Source organism: Metarhizium brunneum, chromosome 3 (assembly GCF_013426205.1).
Source record: "Metarhizium brunneum chromosome 3, complete sequence".
NCBI lineage: Eukaryota > Fungi > Ascomycota > Sordariomycetes > Hypocreales > Clavicipitaceae > Metarhizium > Metarhizium brunneum.
Window position 1 is genome coordinate 50,011 of NC_089424.1, and position 20,155 is coordinate 70,165.

The window sequence follows — 20,155 nt, forward strand, 5'->3', positions numbered from 1 at the left end:
CTTGGCCTGATACAGCTTAATACTATTTTAGATTTTACGCTTACACGATACTTGTATTATACGTGTAATTTTATTTGATTATAAGGCGAAATAACCAAAAATTAATATTATTAATTACCTTTTTTTCGCCGATATTAACCTGTAATCTTAATAAAACTTTTTATAAAAAAATAAAAAAAAAAAGATGGTAAAACAGGCAGCGACTAATTCGGATCGCTATAACCCATGTATTTTATTATAATTCTCATAGCTATATAACAGATTCTTTCCTTAAACTACTTCCTGTAACAACCTTTCCTGCCAAGCCATAAATCGTAAGCTCGCCCAGGATGTCCTTTGTGCCAACTGTAGCGCCAAGTTCCCTCTTGAACCACGACTTCATATCAACAGTAACCAGAGAGTCAACGCCATACGAGCTCAAGGTTCGGTACGTTTCCATATCCTTGGGAGAAATGGCCATAATCCTGGATATCTTGGCAATGATGGCGTCGGAGACGAAATCAACTGCCTCTTCCGTGGACGCTGCACCGGCGAGTCCTTGTGCAATGGATATAGTCGCCTCTGCCTCCTTGGCTCTGCCTTGCCGTCCCGAGGCGCGCAAGTGCGTAAACAACGGGTGCGACATGAAAGCTGGCAGCGGGACTGAGTGGCGCTGAAAGTCGCTCGCGGAACGGAGGCCAGCAATTGTGTGACAGTTGTCACTGTTCTCGGCGGCGCCCAGTCGCGGATCCATGTGGTACTCTAGGATGGACAGGAGACGGTCTTCTGTGATGGTTCCGTATGCAAGAGCAATAGGGAGTCGGTCTTGGTTTTCAGCAACCCAGCCAAACGACAGAACGCTTCCAAGACTAATAGATGTTGTTGGCCGTCCTTGGGCCGTGAGATGTCTTGCGAACGTGTCTAGGAATACGTTTGCGGCCGCGTAGTTAGCTTGCCCACGGTTGCCGATAATAGCGGACGAGGATGATAGTAAGATAAAGAAGTCCAGTTTTTCAGGGAGGTTATTAGTAATGTTAATTGTTCCTTGTACCTTAGGTCGAATAGCGGCCATGAATTGGCTGTGTGACATGTTGCAAATCATAGAATCCTACATTTTGTCAGAAAAAAATCCAACACAATAACCCAAGCGGGTGGTAGGATAACATACGACCAGCACCATGGAACATTGCACGCAGCCCTTGATGGGAGGCATTATGTCGCGACACCTTTGCATGGACTTGTTCACCGATTCCGTGTCTGCTGCATCGCTTACGATACTTTCCACCCGGCAACCAGAAGACTTTAGCGTTTCACAGAGTTCTCGGGCCCTGGGATCCGTCGGTCCCGATCTTGATAGGAAGATGAAGTTCCTCGCTCCGCGCGAGTGCATCCAAAGCGCTAGTCTTCTTCCAATGCCCCCGAACCCCCCAACAAGAAGGTAGGATGCGTCTCCTCTCAGAAGATAATCACCGATTGGTTCAAGACGCATCTGTGTAGCTGTTAGGACCCTTTCATGCGTTGCAACAAGTATGAGAAACACTTACGGGGACCACTTCATCATCTTTAGGCTGGACAACAAACATGGAGGGGTTCTTTGACTGTCTATCGCGACACCGGAGGATAGCTTTTGGAAGTTCCGAGTATCCTAATACCTCAACATGACTCAAGGGTTTGAACTGAGAGCAAGAGAGCCGACGCGACGTGTCTAAAAGTGCCTCTTGGATGAGTTCGGGCCGGGACTGGGCTACTGGATCCATGGCGACGGATATATAAGAAATGCTTGCCTTGGAAAGATCTTTCAAGGAGAGATGATTAGCGGTAGCTGCGCCATGGAGATCAACGACGCGACCAAAGGGTGTAACTTGGGATTGGTACGCGTCAGAGATTCCCATTGGATCACAGTTCAGATACACATTAATTCCTCCTTTGCACATTGAGGAAAGAATAGCCTCCACGCCTAATGGTACTTTGTCATTCGACAAGACAGCTGCCTGGTCGAGGTTATATCGAGAAGCCAGAACGAGATTGTCCTCGTTTGAAGAGACAGTGCATAGCAAGTTGGCGCCGATCGACTTGGCGAGTTGAATAGCCGCTTGCCCGATAGCGTTGTCTGCGCACTGGATCATGATGGTTTCGCCCGGTTGCACACGAGCCACTTTGACGATGCAGTAATGGGCAGTGCAGAAGTTCCAGGGAATTGTTGCAGCCTCGAGATATCCCACCCCGTCTGGGATCTTTTGGACTGCGCTGCAATGGGTTCGGAAGAGACTTGATAGAGCGCCGCTCGATGGAATAGTCCTCACGGCCATGACTCGGTCGCCAACAACAACGTCTGTTACGGATGACCCAATTTCAGTCACAAGACCAACACAATCTCGGCCTATGCCTTGCCCGGGTATCAAACGGCTAGCCTCATCGATGTCTTCTCGTCGTACGCCAGCGGCATGTACCTTCAGTTGAACTTCATCATGGCCCAGGGGGCTCTCTGCCAGTTCATCACGAATGAAATGGAATGCTTGCGGTTTATGAGGGTCAATTGAAGTGAGCTTGATCCCTTGGGATATGGCTCCAAGCTGAATAGGCTCAGTTTTCGGGTCCGATCTCCTATTCACAGCCGTGTTAATCTTCTTGGCAGGTAGAAGCCTGTTTGTCAAGAGTACTCCGTCCTTTGTGGCGTATTCACCGTTGGCAGCTATCACGCCCTGAGAGATGAAGGCTCCACGAGCCACACGGGCAACTTGTTCTGAGATGACAGAGTTGGGAGGCAATGGATTGCATATCCCAAGCGTGATGAAGTTGACTGCATCCTGATCGCGCTCCCATCTGGCACTTCGGACGAGACCACGGCACATTGCCGCCTTGGAGTCGTCGTCCGGATTGCCCGAGACCCATATCATATTGATGCAGGTTTCCAGGACCAACTTGATCTGTTGGAAGTCGGGATCCGTTATATCCGAAAGATCAAATCCCTGCAAGTTCAACAGAGATACACAAAAGTCTGCGTCAAGTTCACCGGCATCAGCCTCACGTAGGCTTACCAAGGAGCAATCGCATTCAAGAACCTTGGTTAGTGTTGAGGCACACTCTCTAGCGAGCTGCAGTTGCGAGACATAGTCGGCATGGTAGATGATTGCGCATTTGTAGCCATGTTGACATGTTTCGTCAAGAAGCTGCTGTGTAGATGCAATAGTTGCTGATGTCTCCTGGTTAGCGGCCTCGTCTGTGTCCTGTATTTGCATCCTCAGCTTGAAGCCAGCTTGCTCCAGCTCAGCATCCCATTGCTTTTGGTCTATAAGAGGGTTTGATTGACGATAAGACTCGATGCCGCGCCACCACCCTGGTAGTATGCCAAACGCCAGCGGCGTGCACATCAACTGAGGCTTGACATTTTCGATGACGATGAGGTCTCCTCCACTAAGAAGACTGTTAGGCACCAGACCAGTTTGTTTTGAGAGACTAGGCATTACCTCTTTAAGAGACTTTTTATGTTCTTCAAGCTCACTTGAAGATTGGCTGTAGCATGTAGGACCTGACAGTTTGTATCAGCACTGCTTCCACGTAGAGGGACCAGAATCACTTACATGAGTCGCAATAACAAGGTCATAAGATGCGAGTTCGAATCCCTGAAGTGCTGGATCCTTTTCGACGTCAAACGTCTGGTAGCGCAGAACGTCGGACCAGTCGGCAAAACGAGACTTGGCGCGTTCAAAGAATGCGCCAGACATGTCGGTGAAGTCGTACGTATCAATAGGCAAAATGCCGCTTTCGGCATCCTGTCCACCGGAATTCCTAAACGCATCGAGTACAATCTTGGTTGCGCTGCCCGTACCCGCGCCGACTTCGAGAATCTTTATGCGAGACTGGTTGTGTGACAACTACTCCAGGTAATGCGAAATGCGGACTGCAACGTCTCCGGGTAGGCCTTCGTTGTATGTTCGACTCATGATATCGTCGCTCCCAAACATGAGTTCCAAGCTGTCGACTTGTTGGGTCAGAATAGGTACAAGATTGACGCCAACTCGAATAAGAAGCTCTCCCCGGGCACTTCGTCTGGCTACACTATCGAACAAGGCCTGTTTGAGCTCATCTTTGACACGAACCTGCTCCAATGCCGTGAGGTCGACAAAAGGAGCTCTGCCTTGCGTAATAATTTCGGCTTGCGCCTTTATCCAGTCAACGAATGACCGCAGATGCAAGGGCAGGTCGTCTTCGTTCAATCCGGAAATTTTCTGTAGCGAGTCTAGCACGAATACCGAACATGTGAGTTGAAGGCCTTGGTGGTCCTCTCTTGTAAATGCCCTGATTAAGCTGCCAGACAACTCCTGAGAGCTGCAGACTTTTTCAAAAGATGTCAGCATTTTTGCGTCTGGCTTCCATGTTTCAACGTAGAAAGACTCGTCGGCAGCCTGTCCGTCTTCCTGGGGTGGCAGAAGAACCAGATCGAGTCCCTTGATGAGGAAATTTGGCTCCAACGATCCTTGAGCATATATCGCGACGTCTGATGTATAAATGGTTGATGTTTTCCTCTCCGTCTCGGCAAAGGTTTTAAACTGGCGGCTGGTAGCTGTCTCGTCGCTGAGAGGGTTTGTAATCCAAACATGCCCCAAACGATTGGCAACCATCGAGCCATTGACTGTCGTGTCTTCCGGGCTTCCTAGACATAAAAGACCTTGTAGGATGCTTTCGAGAGCGCAGGGGTGAATGGTGTATCGGTCATGAGCTGTCCTGGGTATATCTGGCGATAAAACATGCGACATGTAAGCCATCCGATCTTGAGACCGGCGGAATTCGCTAATGCCCTTTAAGTAATCTCCAAAGTTGGTTCCTGCGGACGAAAAGCTTTGATACAACTTGTCCGGTTCAATCATCTCAGTGAAATACCGGTTTTCTGCTTCGGTTGAGGCGGTTGCAGCTCGCATCGCCTCCGAGAATAGTGGTCGGGGTGGTGATGCCGTTCCCTTTTCTACCCTAATGCTTCCCACACAGTGTTCTGTCCAACTATCTCCGTCGAGATTATGGGAAACGAAGCGGAATCTTGACCATCCACCGGATAGTTCAGTTGCTTCGTGTAACTGGGACAGGGAGAATATTATCTCGACCCCGACTGCATCATCAGGAACAAACAACGACTCCAAAATCGAGATATTTCGCAGTTCCACAGCTCCAGCGTCAAGTGCTCCAAATCTTAGCAACGCGGCTTCTACCGCCATAAGAATATAGGCAACTCCTGGAAAGAGGATCTTATCATTCAACTATGATAGGTCAGCATCTGGAACGAGTAACGGGAGGTGGATGGAGTGCGAACCCTGTTTGACGACAGCCATGGGACTTGCTGCGGCCCAATGAAGTTCCTCCAGCGCTGTTCGAATGGATTTGAGTCCAGAAGGGGAACACCTAGCAATTCGTGTCTTCCAAAAGCTGGAAACTTTAAAGCTTCAATCTGCCTTGTCGTTGCTCTCTTGCTTGTGTGGCGAAAGGCATATGGAGGGAGATCATTGAGGACATGTTTGGTACTAAATCCATTAGCCATTTCCCTTTCGTTGACAGCAGTAATATCCACTGGATAGCCCAAGGTGTAGAGAAGACCCATGGTTTGCAGTACGGTCTCGCCACTTGTTTCACCTCGCTTCAATATGCTTGCATATCCGATGGACTGCAGGATTTGAGAATCCGCAAACGTATCTTGAATGGCGCTTCTCAGAGCTGAATGAGGACCAATCTCGATGATTGTGTCTGTGACCTTGTCCAGCCGCTTCAAATCGCTGTCGGCTCCAATTGAATGCAGGAGGGCGGAAGTAAACCGTACAGGAGAAACGAGGTTCTTGACCCAATATTCCGGCCCAATATCTTCATGAGGTCCAATGCATTCGCCTGTGAGGGATGAATGCATGCGAATACCGGTATTCTGGTTAACTCTGTCTCCAAAGTTCAGGTCCCCTAGGCTTGTCAAATACTCTCCTGCAACGGCTTTTAACTCTGCTGAGTGGTATGCAACCTTGACGCCGAGCAATTTGCAGAAAATGCCCGATTGTTCCAACTCTTGCTTTAGTGTATCCAGGCTTTCCCTTTTACCTGTAAAAGTCAAATTCTTGGGGCTGTTAAAACAACCAATTTGTACTTGCAGTGGTTGTTCGATGCCACCAAGCCGTGAGAGCAACTCTTCGGCTTGCTTTTCGCCAACGGCCGCGGCCATCATGGTGCCATTTCCCATGGACTTTGAACAAACCACGCCCCTGCAGAAAGCAACTTTCCAAGCAGCCTGCCGAGATATTTTTCCAGCGCAATAGGCCGCAGCAATTTCACCTGAAGAGTGACCTACGACCGTTGTCGGGACAATATTCCAGCTCATCAACAAGTCAACCAGCCCAACTTGGACCGCGATACAGGTCGACTGCGCCAGAGTGGGCTCCGTCATGTCCAAGTCGGAGCGTGCGAGAATTTCTAAGATTCTATGAGCAATTGTCCGCATAATTCAAGACACTGAGTGGCCCGGGAGGAAGGGGGCGTTACAACTTACCTCTAAGATCCCAGTCAGCCCCAAGGTCCATAAAGTACTTTGCCGCCTCGCAAATCCTCGTCTCGAAAATCCGGTACACCAGTAGGTCTTGAGCCATTCCAGGCCAATTTGCTCCCTGACCGGTGAAGACAAATCGCACAATCTTGGGAGTCTTGGACACCCGAATAGGATGCGGAACCTGGCGTAAGGAGCTGAGTAGACTGTCGTGGCTGTCTAGGATATAGTAACATCGCCAGTCAAAAGATGACCTCTTTTCGTTAACAGTATGCAGAAAATTCTCCAGGAATTGCCCTTTAACAGGCACAGATTGCAGATATTCCACGAGACGAGCGTTATTTCGCTGTATTCCGTCTTCATCAAATCCTGACAGTGTGAGGATTCTTTTCTTAGCCGGTGAGGAAATTACAGCACCATTTGGTTTGTGCGTTAACCCGTTGACGCTGCTTTCAATGTCACTGTCTTGGTGGTTAAGCCCGTTGGTATGTGCATGTCCATTAGTGAAAGGCTTCATTGTATTGAGACTTTCGGCTGCAAAACCCTCATTTTGGGATAGAAATCCGCCAATGTCTTCCAATACAACGTGGGCATTCGTTCCCCCAAACCCAAACGAGTTGACAGACGCGCGACGCAAATCACTTCTTGGCCATGGTATCGCTTCCTTGGTAAACCGTATCCTCTTTTGATTCGGTATATTGGGGTTCAGTTTCTGTAGATTTGTGACGGGTGGTATCGAACCGGATTCTACGGCGAGGGTTGCTGATATCAGCCCGGCTATGCCTGCGCCGCCTTCCAAGTGTCCTATCACCGACTTGACCGAACTGACAAACAGATCGCTTTCCCTGTTGGGCGCAAATGCCGAAGAGATGGCAGTAAGCTCAAGAGGGTCTCCGACAAATGTACCTGTTCCGTGTGCTTCGACGTATCCCGTGTCGGCCATGTTGAGATTTGCAGCGGCGTAAACTGAACGGATCAACTGCTCTTGGGCAACGGCATTGGGAAGCGTGATGCCCGCCGTCCTTCCGTCCTGGTTTGAGCCAGTACTGCGAACGACAGCCCGAACGTGGTTGCCATCCCTTAGAGCAGCTCGTAGCGGCTTGAGGATGACGGTGCCGACGCCCTCTCCCCGTCCGTATCCATTGGCACGCTCGTCAAATGTGAAGCATTGTCCGTCAGGCGATAGTACCCCTAGACTGCATAAGTTTTGTGTCGCCCCTGGATGTTCCATAATGTTGACACCGCACGCGATGGCCTGCATGTCACGGCAGAATTAGCCAATGTGGAATGGATATGGCCTTGGAGCCGTAGTTGATGCTCACCATGGAGTGTCCATGCTGTATGCTCTGGCATGCTTGATGAAAGGCAACCAGGCTGCTTGAGCAGGCAGTATCGATGGTTTGACTGGTTCCACGGAGGTCATAGAACCAGCTAATACGGTTTGATAGAATAGACGGGCTCGTTCCGGTGGATGTACATTGCAAGGTCGATAAGAGATCCGAGTTGGCAATGGCCAGGGAGTCATTGTTGGAACAGCCGACATATACAGAGGTTGTTGTGGAAGCAATCTCCTTCATAGACATTCCGGCTAAAGGGGTAAAATGTTACAACTATGACAATGTTTCGGTTCAAAAGGCTTGTCTCACCGTTTTCCAAGGCATGGTACACACCCTCGAGGAGCATCTTTTGTTGGGGATCCATAGCCACCACATCATTTTCGGGAAGCTGGAAGAAGGCCGAGTCAAAATTATTAATATCGTCCTTCAGAAAGTAGCCACCATTTGAATAGATGGATCCAATATGTCCCGTCGCTGGATGGTATAAATGCCTTGCGTCTAGTCGACCTTCAGGTACCGCTCCATACACCGACCTGGCTTTCATAACATGTCGCAGAAGTTCCGAGCTATTCTTCACATCACCTCCATACCTACATGCCAAACCTATAATGGCAATTGGCTCGTACATGTCTTCATTCCGGCTAGCCGAACCCATGGCTAGGAGTTTCGAGATGAATCCCAGTAGAATGCAAATGTCAAGTAATCGTTGTTGGGCCGTGACGCGAGCGATGCAAGTAAGGAAGCTTGCTGTTGTTTTGCAGGAAAAGAATTTTAATTTGGCCGCCAGTTCCCCTTGACGTATCGTCTCTTAGTCCTTACATATAGGGCAGCTCGGTGTGAATACCGAGCCGAATTCAAATGCTCCATAAATTCGATGGCACAATGACGTGTTATTGCGCTGTATACCTTGCTACACGTCATTGCAAGCAACTACACGTCAATTCAACGCTTCAACTCTGACGGACCTTGGTTCGCAGCCATGGCAATGCAAAACAAGTAGATTTCAGCCACTGAGTTATACATGAGGGCAGTGCCTTGTTTCAATACGAAATGAAAATTGCAGTTGATTCCTGTCACATGGAAAAGGCCTGTAACCCAAGGGCTACGGTCACGAGACCTATGGCAAAGTCCCTCACCGACTTCTTGTATTTATAGAGGTCTTTGGTCAACGAGGGGTTGAGGAAAGCCAAGGGCCTTTGATAGCAAAGACTGTCATTAGATGAATTGAGCTATTGACTCGAAGCCCTCTCTATCGAGCCCTTGTCACAATTCCACAGCTCACAGAATACTACCACCCTCTCATTGCCTTCCATCTCTCAACATCGCCATTTACTTTCGCCAAGGGTTTCCTATCGCAGCCTAATACCACCTCTGCCATTATCCTGTGCCCACCAAGCTAGTATAGACTATGGATAGAGCGAATCTGAAACAGATAGCGACGAGGTTCCTGGATAGCATAGGCAACCAACGCGACGTGGTAGCCATCACAGATGACTTGCATCCCGATGTTCTGTTTTACCATAATGACATGCCACCAATGAATAAAGGAGAGTTCCTCGCGTTTTGGCCGGCACTATTAGAGAAAAGCCCTCAGTTCCGGGTGACCATAAAAGCATGCATATCAGAGCGTTCAACCGTGTGGGTATATTCAGAGGTACAAGGAAGGTTCGGAAAGGGTCCAATGGACGATATCCACATGTTTGAGTTTGAAGAAAGTGGTCGGATCAAACAAAGTCGCGGAATCCAGAGGGAGACGTGTATCGGCTAACGGAGAGCTTTTCGGCAGACGGTCTACGATATGAGGGTCATGTTAAACCTGGGCGTGGACAGCATCTTGAGCAATGTCAATGGTCATACTCTGAAGCGATGGCCCCAGTTGTGGTTCCTAAACTTGTATTGAATAAAAAGATTTTGCAGACAGGAGCTCTGAAAATAGTCAATGTATGATGGTTGCCCTGTATTAAGAGAATACTTATTCAGGCAAAACTTTCAAACACATGGGGATAAAAAGCTTCAATATCGCCTGCACAGTAGTAAGGGCTTGGATCGAAGGTTCGAATTCGGCTAATATCTCTCTTTCGTCTTAAAGGTCCTCGGGTTTTCGCAACACCCCGGCTAAGTTCCCCTAATTTATGCACAGCATCGGCGAGCCCTCGAGGCCTGAGCTTACGAACGCGCAAGGCTTCCAACTAGACCCTTGAGCCTTTGTGTAACCATCATCGGATTCAAGGGCCGGTCCGTGCCGTCATGTTGTCATGTTGTGATGCCCGGCTGTCATAACCGCCTGACATGTAAATGGGACTGGCAAGAAATGTCGTCATTGTACTGGAATATGATTCAATGCCAACGTATTTTGTACTCTTGACTTGATTACGGCTACTATTTAAAACCGGCGAGTTCGTTTAGAGTGCATGAGAAAACGTCAATGGCCGTGAAAGTGAAGCCGTGTTTCTTAGACGCTGTAACAAGCGCAATCGTGCCAACTGAGTCGCCCCCGTTGGTGATGAACCCTTGTTCCATTTGTATTGGGGCCTGTAGAGATTCTGATGCATTATTTCCCTGGTAAATTGCATCTAGTACCAGGGCTCGCAGTGTTTGCTCGTCCTTGGTCAAACGCTCAGACTGGCAGTTCTGAAGTGTTTGGTTGCATCCAAATTCTTGCTGATGAGCAGCCTGGTCCAGCATGTAACTTTTCAACATCTCCGCAGGCTGTGCTATGAGGAATTCCCGGATTTGGTTCCGATCAATCTTGCCCGAGGCAGTGATGGGAATATTTTCAAGAAGAAACCATTGACTTGGAACCATGAAAGATGGAACTTGTTTTCCCAATACTTCCTTCAGGTGCAGGAATTGACTTGTGAGGCTTTCGGAGAGAGGTAAAAGCTTGCATTCCGGGAGTGATGGATGTTGAGAGTATGAAGACGCGGCCGCCTTAGGTTCCCCGAAAGCAAAGGCGACGATCAACATCTCGGTGTGGTTTCTGCCGGTTTTGACTATGTCAACTACAACTTGATAGTCTTGTAATCCATTAGATGCCGCTGCATCTCTAAGGTGATACTCAACCTCGCCCAACTCTAGTCGCTGGCCCCTTAACTTTGCTTGCGTGTCCTTGCGGGAGATGAATAGCAATGAGCCGTCAAGTTTTGGGTGGTACTGAACCAAATCACCTGTCTTATAGAGTCGCTGGATGCTCGTCACCTGATCCCCTTCCTGTGGCAACGCAAACTCTGTAAGCCACGGCGGTGCCTGAATAAAGGCACTTTCCGTTTTTGCGACATCTGCCTTATATCCCATGCCGACGATGGGACCGCCGATGAGCAGTTCTCCCACGGCTCCGACTGGCGATAGCCGGTTGGGGTCGTCTACGTCAACCACCCAACAGTATGAGCCTGCCGGAAAGCCGATATCTCTGGGGTCGGAGCCAATGCCTAGCAAAGGCTGGGCGGTTGCGCTCACAGCACACTCGGCTGGGCCATAGCCTTGCATCAACTTGACATGAGGCGCCCATTTCTCGATTTCAAACTTGCTCACCTTTTCTCCAACAAGCAATACTCTCTGTAGTGAGGGGTAGTCTGCAGGATGCAAGGACCGAGCCACAGAAGGGGTCAGTATTGCGAAATTTGCCTGTAATCTAGCCACGGCTTCGGCAAGATCATTGGTCCTTTCATCATCAGACATGATGCATATGCATGCACCAGCTATGAGAGTACTCAGGATTTCAGCAATGCTAGCATCAAAAGCGTACGACGAGAATTGCAGAACCCTCGACTCAGAAGTCATTGACCACGCTTTTATTTGTGCCATGGCGCTTGCGTAGTAAGCTGAATGATGAATCAAAACTCCCTTGGGCTGCCCAGTTGATCCTGAAGTAAAGACTGCATATAAAATATCCGTTGCCTTGGTTTCTGCGAGATCCCTTTTCACCGTGTGTTGGGAAATGTCGTCAACATTGCCATCCACTGTGATGACCACCTGAGCAAGCTCTTTGGCTTTGTCGACATATTTGAAGGAGGCTAGAACCAATTGCGCGTTGACTTGCTTGCATATGTCTTGTAGTCTCTGGAGCGGATAAGTCGGGTCCATCAAGACAAATGCACCCCCGGACTTTATGACGGCAAGAATAGCAACCACCGTCCACTTTGACTTCTCAAAGAGCAAGGGCACGAACTGTCCAGGTGCCATGCCATGCCTGAGCAAGTGACCAACAAACTGATTGGCATATGCGTCCAGCTCCGAGTATGTCATTACCCCGTCCCAAGAGCGGACTGCCTCCTTGTCGGGACTCTTGATACAATTCTGTTCGATTACGCCTTGAATGCAGCTGGCGTTAGTTCCAGGATCTTTTGTCCACTGCTGCAGAAGTTCGCAGTCGTGCTTACTCAGTCGATTCAACTCATTTAGCTTAGTCGATCCCTTTTGATGCAACTCCTGCAAGGTATGATCCAGCTGACTCAAAATGAGGGTCACCTGTTGTTGCCCAATCATATTGTTATCAAAGTACGATTCGACCACAACCTGTTTGTTATTGATGATTTCGCACGAGAGATTGAGTCCATAGGAATAGAAATCCGGTTGTCCTTGTTCGGTGGTGAACGGCTTGAGTCTGGGATCCATGTTTGGGGAATGCACAACGAGTAAGGTCTGGAACTCGCACGCCTTGTTACAACTCTGTGATAATCGAGAGATGTTTTGCAGACCCCTCTGCTCATGTGATAGCATTTCCACGGCCTGATTTTGCACCATCTCCAGGGCATCATCGACACTTGAGTTGGGGTCTATAGTTACCCGAAAGGGTGTCGTTGCAAGGGTTGCTCCAATTAACCAGTCGATGTCCTCGACGGGGGCACTGCGGCCATTTGACACAGTTCCAAACAAAACGTTAGAACTCCCCGTCAAGCGGTAAATCACAAGAGCCAAGGCGAGGCGAATCTTGGTTGCCAGTGTGTGTCGACTCGCCAGTTCTCCCGGCAACAAAATGCGCTTGCGTATTGTCAAGTTTGCATATGGGAAGTAATTATCACTTGGCAGTCTGGGAAATACAGGATAATCTTGGTCGCCAATGTAGTTCCTCCAATAGACATCGGCCTTTCCATCAGACTGAGAGAGACAGTGCTTGACAAATGGCTTGAAGTCCTGCTTGCTGAGCGACCTAAGCTGCCACGATGCATCAAACACTCGAAGCAAGCATGCGGCAGACCAGCGGTCAAACAATGAGTGGTGAATCATTACAAGTAATCGTCGTTGTGTTGGTTGGTCCCCCAAGAGAACCACAAAGTGAACCAGCCGTGAACCCAGAGACATTTCCTTTCTAAGGCGTCCAGAAATTTCTCCAGGCTGGCCGGTAAAACTGATCCACGATATAGACTCTTTCAATACAATTTGACATGTTCCGTGGTCCCCAAGATATGCAAACCGGGTTCGCAGGACGGGAATAGACTCTGTGACCCTTGACCACGCATCCTTGAATCTCTCTAGGTCGATTTCAGGCGATATATCGTATACCATCTCGCTCACATACGAGCCTGGCCGCCGGAGGCTCAGACTCATCAGACCCTGCTGCAGAGCGGTGCAGGGATACACGTCCTCAACATCGCCTGGTGACACATGGCATTGCCTAGCAGCTTCAAGTTTGCATTCATCCAGGAGGCTTATTCCGGATAGGTCTGCTCCGTCAGATTCGGGTTGGGCAATCCGATTTGTCTTCCCACCGCTATATTGGACCAAAGCCGACAAGTTTGGAAATTGGAAGATGTTCTGGACTTGTACGACGATGCCTTCACGTCGGGCCAGCGAGACCAATTGTATTGCCTTGGCCGAATCTCCACTCAGATGGAAGAAATTGTCGTCTAATCCGATGACAGTTGTGGGTAGGCCCAAGACGTTGGACCATAGCTGCTGCATGATTAAGATGTCCTCTGGTGCTGATGGGTTTGAATTGGAACATTGAGCGTCAATTCCCAACAGCTCATGTCGCGGCATCGAAGCCGCCTGCTCTCGAAGCTGGCGCCGATTGGTCTTGTTTGTTCTTGTAAGTGGCACAAAATGGAGGCAAAGGAACGCGCGTGGCACCATGTAGCTTGGAATAGAAGCAGAGAGCTTTTGCAAAGTGTCGGCTACCCGTTCCCGAAAGGCATCATCTGCAGAGGCAATCATATTCTGTGATAATCCATTATTCAACCGTGGCGTATGTGGCAAGACGACAAAGGCCACGAGGATGGGTGACTGATGTGCATTATTTGGCCGAACAACCTCGACAATGACGTCGTCACATGTGCGAAACGCCTTCTTTGTATGATGTTCGATATACTCGAGGTCGACGCGTTGCCCACGGATCTTTTCGTGTGCCTGTTTTCTGCCAACGAAACAAATGGCTCCGTCCGAGTTGTAGCGTACAAGATCATTCGTTTTGTACCAAGTTCCAGTATAAGACGAATTTAAACTCTCTTGCCATGTAGGCGACGGAATGAAAGCCGCCTTCGTGTGTTCTTCATCCTTAAAATAGCCAAGAGAAAGGAATGGCCCGCCTATCACCAGCTCGCCAACAACGCCGACAGGGACTGGACGGTCATGGTTGTCCTTGTCGCAGATGAAGGCACAGGGGAGAATAGGCTTTCCCAGAACGCGCACATTGCTCCTGGAGTTCAATCCGGGGTTCAATAAGCACCAGCCAGTTGTCTCTGTGGTGCCGTAGGAGATGTTCAATCTGCGCGATTGCGACCACTGAACCAGCTTATCTGTAGATAGAGTCTCACCACCAACTGTAACTGCGCTCAGGTCCGGGACATTTTCAGGAGATATTCCTGAAAGAGAGGTTGTCGTGAGCCAGGCGAAATTAGCACGAAAGAGTTTGATGGAGGCCTCCAATTCGTCCAGCCTTTGAGATTCTGAAGGCAAACAAAGGCATGCCCCATTCGCGAATGTCCCAAAGATATCACATAAACTCGCGGTAAAGGTAAAAGAAGTGAATTGAAATGTACGTGTGGTGCTGGTGAAGCCATTTGCCGCTGCGTAAGCCTTGGTGCTGAGGGATAAGGCACTGTGGTTGAGCAGAACACCTTTCGGATTTCCTGTGCTTCCAGACGTCCACATCAAAAACGCAACATCAGAAGATCGGACATGTATATTCTGAGCCTCTGTAGGGTTTTGAATAACATCCAAGGTGCCAATACTAACGATGATGGCTTTGGAAGAGGAAAATCGAGAGGCCTGAGTCGTTGATACTACCACAACGTTGGAGGCACACGATTTGACGGCAACATCCAACATGTGTGATGGGTACGAAGGGTCCAAAGGAGAGCATGCCGCCCCAGCCTTCAAGATTCCCAGAATCCCAACAATTGCACACATGGACTTTTCCATGCAAAATGGAATGAAATCGCCAGACTGTACGCCTTCTGACCGCAGACGCCAGCAAAGTAAGTCTGAATACTGGTTCAACTCACTGTAAGTCAGACTCCCATCCCAGGACTCGATACAAATCCGGTCGCCATTTTCCTGGGCTTGAGCCTCCACTAGGCTATGAAGGCATTTAGCTTCTGACGGTGGAACCCATAGTTGAACATGTTGAACGAATCCCAGTTGCGGCTGCTTATCATTTCAATATCTCGAATGGTTTGAGATGGATCAGATTGGACAGTATTGAATATTTTTTGAAAGGTGCTTGAGACGTTTGCAGCTTGAGGAGGTGTCAACAATGAACATCGGTAGGCCAGGGATATTACATATGCATCCGGGAACAGTTCGACAATTAAAACAAGGTCAATATCCTGTGACTATTCTTAGCCCACCAAGTCCAGATGCTCAAACAGTTGACTGTACTTACCAACGGGGGACTGCCATGAAAAACCCATTCCAACGACGGAGCTTGCCTTTGTTCATTTTGAACAACCCACAAGCCAGTATTTGTTAACTTTTCTTTGACGGATGTCTCTTGGACTGATGTGAATTCGATCTCGTGCAGATACGTGCTACTATCAGCAGTAGTACTGATTATTCGAAGATTTTTATTGATATTCTCCAAGGCGTCGGGTCTATCAGTGCTGCAAGTATCCGTCTCCGTCACGCCAAATGTGACAGTCTCGCTTCCGACAAATGCTTGCAGTAAAACAGCCCACGCGAGTTGGAGATGCTGCACCAGATTCTTCCTTTCCGTGACCCCGGGTGAGAGGGTTACATTACTAGTTTCTACCTCGATTACGCGGATAAAATCGGTCTTGTCTATCGGGCCTTCTTCTTCTGCCAAAGAAGGGAACAGACACGGTTCTTTGTGATGCATCTTGATGTTCTTGTGTTGTAAAGTGGGATGGCGCTATGGAAACGCGTGGGAATAATAAAATAATGCCATCTTTCACCAAAATACATTCCAGCACCACCGATATTAACATGACCATGATGAACAAGTAATCTTCTGCTAATATTAGCAAACGCCGCGTTGATTCTGTTCCACGTCATACACGTCATAGCTACCATACACCGCATGGTTACACGTCATAGCAACCCATCCGACATACAAACAAATAGGGAGATTCGAGAACAGGCGCGTCTTCTGCCATACTTGGAGCCATCTTTGCTCTTTTTTAATCATCAACCCCGCCTTTGTATGTAAAGGGAGCGCTGTCCCTCAGTAATTGAATATTTCCCTACCAAGAAGCTACGCGCAGAGCAGCAGCGCAACATGAAAATACTGTGCTTACATGGCGGGGGATCAAATGCAAATATTTTCAGGTCTCAGTCAGGTATAGTTGATTTCAATATTCATCGACATCAATAATTGACGACATGGCTGAAACGTCAAAGCAGAAAATTTAAGAGCCTCGCTCTCTAGTCAGGACGTCCACTTCGTTTTTGTAGACGGCCCGTTTCCTTGTTCCGCAGCCCATGGCCTAGATCTTTTCTATAACGGACCATTTTATTGCTATTGGGAGAGCAACGGCGCCGAGATTGTGCAAAAATCGCATGCATGGCTTCTCAACGTGTTTGCCGCCTATGGGCCGTTTGACGGAATCATGATGTTCTCTCAAGCCTGCGGCCTGGTCGCCAGTTTTCTCCTCAAAAAGGCTATAGAGCGAGAGACGTTATTTTCCTTGAAAATACTCATTTTCATAAGCGGCGTCCTACCAGCAGAAATTATAACAGTCTCGGATGCTTCTGTGATGCAAGAATCCTTGGTGCCCACGTTGACGGACTTGAAAGAGCAAGCGTCTGTTGCAGATCCTCCAAGTCAATTTGGTCCTCCAGGGGACATTTCAAGATTCTTTCCTGGATTTGAGCCTCTGAAAATACCCACGGTTCATGTGTATGGCCTAGCAGACCCATACATGGCTTGGAGTAAGAGCCTTACAACTATATTCGACACCTCGCTTCGAGAAGAGTTCGTACATGCCTTCACGCGAGAAAAATCGACAAACCGGCATTTGGCCATGGCTATCGACAAAATGCTAAATATGACACGAAGCTGTCCGGGTATGCATTAATAATTTAGATTGCAATGACAATGGAGCTAGTGGGTTGATGACACGAGAGCACGAACACGGTCGAAACTATTGTCTTCAAGGACAGAAGAAGTTTCCAAGTGAAAGCTCTCCATTAAGCTACCTGTCTTGTAGAGTGGTGTTTCACTTGGTTACTTACTCATAGTTAATCTACTTCCATACAAATTGACTAAAGCAGTGGATAGAGCAAGCGTCAAATAATATTCTATGTCTTGCAGCCTACCACAACAGGGAAAAGTGAGCAAGGAAAACTGCAATGTTCTAAATTAAGGCTTAGGAGAATAAAGGATGCAGATTACTAATTACATGCTTACGCGGAAATGTTGGATTTGCAGCTATATCGATGAGCAAAGTGCACAGCGGAAGGTAAGCTCAATATGATGAGTTTTACAATGTTGATGATAGTGGTGATGTTAATGAAAGATCTCCATGAATGCCCTGTCAGTCTGACCAGACCCTTTCCATCCCTGTGACAAGGGCTCAATTCACCTGATAACAGTCTTTGGTATCAAAGGTCCTTGGTTTTCTAACAGGAAGAAAGGGATCAGTGACCACTATATATACAAGAAGAAAAAGTCTGTACCTAGGGCTCCTGCCCGAGCACGTGTTCCTGTTGTGTAAATATCAAATCCCTGATCCGTGAGGCCCCTTTCTTGATCTCACGATCTTTTTTGGGCCTCTTCCGTGTAACAATCCCTGGCCAACGCTCAGCCTGTATAGTTTGAGCCTAAGAAAAAGCAAATATCATTACTAATAGCTTCACAAACATATCTTTAATGCAACAAAAGTGGATGAACGCCCCTCTCTCCTTCAAAATGTTTTACACGTCATGGACAACACAAACACGTCATCGAGATGGACTATGCATGCCTTGAGACCACATGATATAATCCAACTACATGAAGCTTGCACTCTACGCCCGTCTTGTGTTGCTTTAGTCAACGAATAATACCGTAACCCTTGGAACTTGGATTTTGAATCTTGTTCAATTTGCTGCCAAGAGCACACGTTTGTTTCACTTGACCAGGAAACATGTTTTGGCAACTTGCACTATTGTTTTTCGCTACAACTCTTTGCAAGGCAGTTTACGAGCTGCATTTTTCTAGACTAAGCCATATTCCCGGACCAAAACTGGCAGCGTTTACTCGTCTTTATGAACTGTACTACGATGTGGTGCTACGGGGTAAATATACGCACAAGATAGCGGAGATGCACAGCCAGTACGGTAAGAAGGCCTTCTGCCAATGCATTACGCCCTAACCAACGTCTCACTGTGAACAAGGCCCTATTATCCGAGTAGGCCCCCGGGAGGTACACATTAACAATCCCGACTTCTATGAAACCGTGTACGCACTGCGCGGGAAACGAAACAAGGACCCTTGGTTTACCTCGAATTTTGCTGTCCCTAAATCGTCTTTCGGCACTCTGAGCCACGACGTGCACAGATCGAGAAGGTCATTGATGGCACCATACTTCTCCAAAGCTCGTGTTCAGCGCATTGGGTCTACGATCCTTGCCAAGGTAGACAAGCTGGTTCGACGACTGGAAGAGTTTGTCCACAGCCAACAGCCACTGAAACTGGATCCAGTGTTTAGCTGCCTACTTGTTGACATTGTCTCGGAATATACAAACTACAAATGCTTCAACTACCTCGACTCTCCCGACTTCCAGCCCATCTGGGCAGACACCACGAAAGACCTGTCCGAGTGCGCAATGATGTCTCGGAATCTTCCAGGGGTCTTCGGAATTTTGGCATGCTTACCGAGGCGTCTTGTCAAGCAAATCTACCCAAAGCTCATTACTGTCATGAACTTTCGCGCTGACTGTATAAAGGAAGTTGCGCACATGTTTCACAATACATCGGATTCCAAGGAGATGGCCGAGGTCAAATTTTGCCAGGAGCCCACCTTGTTCCATGATCTCCTCAAGCTAGAGAGTTCCCCCGATGCCGAGGAGAGGGTGTTGCACGAGTTTATATCCATCATAACAGCGGGAACCGAGACCACGTCAAACACTCTGACGGCCATTACATTTCATGTCCTAAACAATATCAAAATAAAGCAAAAACTGCGTGACGAACTATATCAAGCCTTTGGGGACGGAAACGCAATGACTTGGACCGAGTTGGAGCAGCTGCCATACCTGGTAGGTGAGGAGGTGCCAAAGATTGTTGCTACAGCTACTAATCTCAGCTATGCGTTTCAGACCGGGGTGATATACGAGGGGCTAAGGTTCGGCAGAGCCCTTGACACCTATTACTAGATGAAAATAATACACTCACACCCCTGCCAGGCTCAGTTACGGTCTCTCCACCCGGTCTCCGCGCGTTTCGCCCGACGAGGCGCTGCAGTTTGGAGACACAATCATACCACCCAATGCAAGTTGACAAGTCACGATGAACTGCAGCTAGCAAAATATCTAACCATTGGGACGTATAGGTGGCCATTGGCATGGCATCTGTGATTATGCATCATAACGAAACAAGCTTCCCCGACTCGCACAAGTTCATGCCAGAGAGATGGACTGACCCAGAAGAACGGCGGAGATTGAGCAAGTACCTCGTCGCCTTTAGCAAAGGGTCTCGACAGTGTATTGGAAGGCAGTAAGCATCTCTCTCGGTTGTGGATGAGAGTAGTTGAACAGAGATGCTAATAACAGCCCGAAGTTTGGCTTTGGCTAATCTGTACTTCACCGTGTCCACCATGTTCCGAAAGTTCGAAATGCAATTATTCGAAACGACTGAAGATGACATTAAGCTGGAGCATGATGTCATGCTTCCGCGGCCAAAGCTTACTAGTAAAGGAGTTCGAGTTAAAATTAAGCGTCCCATTGTTTGA

General features: G+C 48.3%; 3 protein-coding genes across 3 annotated transcripts; 1 reads left to right on the top strand and 2 right to left on the bottom strand.

Moving 5' to 3' along the window:
• Positions 1-250: 250 nt before the first annotated feature.
• Positions 251-8,482, bottom strand: OTApks (Ochratoxin highly reducing polyketide synthase; the record flags this gene model as incomplete). The annotated part of the gene is made up of 10 exons (XM_066130541.1): positions 251-1,087; positions 1,148-1,468; positions 1,524-3,393; positions 3,447-3,508; positions 3,561-3,827; positions 3,882-5,231; positions 5,285-6,420; positions 6,497-7,745; positions 7,813-8,078; positions 8,137-8,482. The coding sequence occupies 10 exons, from the start codon at positions 8,480-8,482 to the stop codon at positions 251-253; spliced, it is 7,704 nt and encodes a 2,567-aa protein (XP_065986759.1).
• Positions 8,483-10,206: 1,724 nt separating this feature from the next.
• Positions 10,207-16,102, bottom strand: OTAnrps (Ochratoxin nonribosomal peptide synthetase; the record flags this gene model as incomplete). The annotated part of the gene is made up of 3 exons (XM_066130542.1): positions 10,207-15,338; positions 15,368-15,593; positions 15,650-16,102. 3 exons carry the CDS (start codon positions 16,100-16,102, stop codon positions 10,207-10,209), a joined length of 5,811 nt encoding a protein of 1,936 aa, XP_065986907.1.
• A 2,248-nt stretch (positions 16,103-18,350) lies between these two features.
• G6M90_00g052440 (uncharacterized protein) lies at positions 18,351-20,155 on the top strand (the record flags this gene model as incomplete). The annotated part of the gene is made up of 5 exons (XM_066130543.1): positions 18,351-18,543; positions 18,601-19,549; positions 19,611-19,695; positions 19,757-19,920; positions 19,984-20,155. 5 exons carry the CDS (start codon positions 18,351-18,353, stop codon positions 20,153-20,155), a joined length of 1,563 nt encoding a protein of 520 aa, XP_065986751.1.